The following is a 2982-nucleotide window of genomic DNA, read 5'->3' on the forward strand; positions in this document are numbered from 1 at the left end:
TTAATATATGTAGATAATTGATTTAACAACAACAAAAAAACGTATGCCAATCTGTTAATAGCCTTTCTGGAGGTTGTGATCCTAAGATCTTTACTTTTCCTATAATATATATTTATAATGTTTTAATGCTTTATGACAATCACTAAAACAATATCAAAAAATTCAGAAATGCAGGAAAGTTGCTCAGCTGCACTGATCCTTTTAAAAATGCAAATTAGAATGAGACAAAACTATTGGCTATCATACTGGCAAAAAGGATTCCAAGATTAACACACAATGCTGTTTAGAGCTCTGGTCTCTCTAAACTTTTTTGATTGACCACATGAAATTAGTAAAACTTTTTGGCCTGGCGCACGAAATATATGTGTTTATGTGATTGTTTTTCTAAATAAAGATGGGATCGTATTATTCATACTCTTCTGCCCCTTGTAAATTCATGTGTACAATGATGTCACTGTCACAATTTTTGGCATAGCAAAACCTGGAAACATTCAGAACGTCCATCAGTAGGGGACTGGCTAAATAAATTATTGAGCATTTTGAGTCAACATCTAGAGGTGTGATAATCAGTAGTCAAAGAGAGCGAGGTAGGTGGATAGTACGGACATGGTAAGAGCAATATATCAACATATCAAGTCTAGAAGTACATAACAGGAAACGGAATCTTAATCACAGCGGGGGTGGGACGGGGAATGTGAAGCTGCGGCGCGGAATTTGCTTCCCATTGTTCCAGTTGTTTGTGCTGTTGACAATTTCTAAAAACTTGTTTGTAGAACTTTTCTCATTAGAGGAATACTAAAGAACTAAAACAAAAAAACCCAAGAGTTGCTTGAGTCACGAAAGCAGAATGCACACATTTTAAAGGTCAGAAAATTATGTTTTGTATGTTTGCACCAGCTCACCGCAGAGGATCGGAAAAGTTCTTAAAGGGATCTGAGGCAGCAGGAAACAGGTTCAAGCTGCTAAGCTGCTCATGATCATGCTTATGACGGAAATTTTCTAACGTTTTGGGCAAGTTTCGTTTTGCGTCCGTTAAAATTTGAAAGTTAAAAAAGAAAAAGTAGAAAACGGACCACCGGCTTAGGGAAGAAGCTACCTCTCCTGGGTGAGCCGCGCGCCCCTCCCCCTCCCCTCCCCTCCCCCTCCCCCTCCCCCTCCCCCCCTTTGCTCCCCTCCCCCCCTTTCCCTGGTGCCCACCTCCCCGTCCCCGGGCTCGCGGCCTCTGGCGCCCCGCCCCGCCCCGCCCCGAGGGGCCCCCGACAGAAACTTAGCCCGGTGGGTGCCCGCGATCCCGATCGCCTGGGCCCGAGCGCTGCAGGGCAAGGAGGGCCACCCAGTCAGCCTCCCGCACGGATTCCCTCTGTCCGTCGGTCGGTGGGTCAGCGGAGCCGGCAGGAGTGTCTGGGCTCTGGGCGCTATATGGGAAGCTACAACAGACCGATGGCGGCGGCGGCCCTGTCTGGCCTGGCGGTGCGGCTGTCGCGCTGGGCCGTGGCGACCCGCGGCTCCTACCACGCCTTCTGCAAGAGGCTCACGCGCACACTGCTCCTCTTCTTCGACCTGGCCTGGCACCTGCGCGTGAACTTCCCCTACTTCTACGCGGTGATCTCCGCGATTCTCAACGTCCACCTGCAGGTACATATTTAGAGCAGTTAACTCTGTGGTAGTGGCGGGCCCCAGGCAGGATGGCTGACTTGCACCCACCAGCTCACCCGCCCCAGAGCAAAGTGACCAGCTCGGCCCGCGCACGCAGACTTGCCCGTCGGTCTTTCCAGTGTCTCATCTGTTAATGTAAATGGGCGGCTAGAAGTCATTATTTGCGGAAAGCCTTCAGCATAACCAAAAAAGCCTAAGATATAACGAAAAGTTGCCTCTCAAGGAAATAGATATTTCAAGGAACAGAAAAGAACTTAAAAGTCTGAAAATCCGCAGAAATATGTGAGAAGTTCTTGCATCCGTACGATTAAAAAAAAAAAAAAAGTCCGCACGAACTTCAGGCGATGACAAGGGGCACAGGATGCCCTCAAGGGGGGAAAAAAGGAGGAAAGGTTACTGAGGACTTAAATAAACTGGGCAGGAATGGTCCAGAGAGAAGGCTAATCCTCCAAATTAGAATGAGACCTGAATAGAGTTCCAACTGCATGGAATGAATTCTAAGCAATAGACTGGATGGAATCAGAAGCCGGAGGAAATTAATATCATGACCTGAAGTCATACATTGCTTCACCCCCAAAGAGGAAACGACGGTAAACAGGAACTGCAGGGAAACAAACATTTCAAACTGTGCGAGGAAAGCATGCTTCAAATAAAAAGCAACCTGGGATGTGGCCTGGTTTTGAACAGTTGCCAGGAGTATGAAAAAGGGAATCTCCTTGGACCTTGGCACATGGATCAAGACTGCAATCATAGATGAGAACAATCCAACCATAGCATTTGACTTTGCTATTCAGTGAGCAGTATTTAAATGAGCATTACAATAGAAATATTAGTTATGATTTTCCATTTTTAGAGTAAATCTAAGGCAAAGCGGGGAAGACTTAATTAGGGTTTTAGAACAGAATGGGACTATTACCAACTTTGTCAGTGTATAAGGACTGGCGGAGGGGAGGAATTGGCATAGTGGTGCTATTCTCATGAAGTGGGAAGTCTGGATGCTGTCTCTACTTCAAAGAACATCGGTGGGGGGAACCACTTCGTAAGGTATATAAATGTCTAACACTATGCTGTACACCTGAAACTGATATGATATTGAATGTCAACTGTCATTGAAAAATTAAAAAAATAAAAAGTGAAAAGTTTTAGTGACTATATCAAAATGAGCACGGGTACCAGCAGAAGCGTTAAAAAATAGTGTTACAACCATATGGAGTGGGGAGGAGAGTGGAGGGGGACAGCAGGAAGTCAGCAGAAAATGCCTCATGTTATCAGGTCAAGAAATAGTAATAAAAGCATATTCTTAAAAACGGAGTTAACCACTAACCA

The 2982-nt window shown here is 45.5% G+C and overlaps 1 protein-coding gene across 1 annotated transcript; it reads left to right on the forward strand.

The window, feature by feature from the left end:
* The first annotated feature begins 1215 nt into the window (after positions 1–1215).
* Positions 1216–1980, forward strand: LOC107508351 (small integral membrane protein 10-like protein 2A). Its single transcript, XM_036227232.1, has one exon. The coding sequence runs from the start codon at positions 1420–1422 to the stop codon at positions 1645–1647; it is 228 nt and encodes a 75-aa protein (XP_036083125.1). The 5' UTR covers positions 1216–1419; the 3' UTR covers positions 1648–1980.
* The last annotated feature ends 1002 nt before the right edge of the window (positions 1981–2982 follow it).

Source organism: Rousettus aegyptiacus, unplaced genomic scaffold (genome assembly GCF_014176215.1).
Source record: "Rousettus aegyptiacus isolate mRouAeg1 unplaced genomic scaffold, mRouAeg1.p scaffold_m13_p_9, whole genome shotgun sequence".
Taxonomy (NCBI): Eukaryota; Metazoa; Chordata; class Mammalia; order Chiroptera; family Pteropodidae; genus Rousettus; species Rousettus aegyptiacus.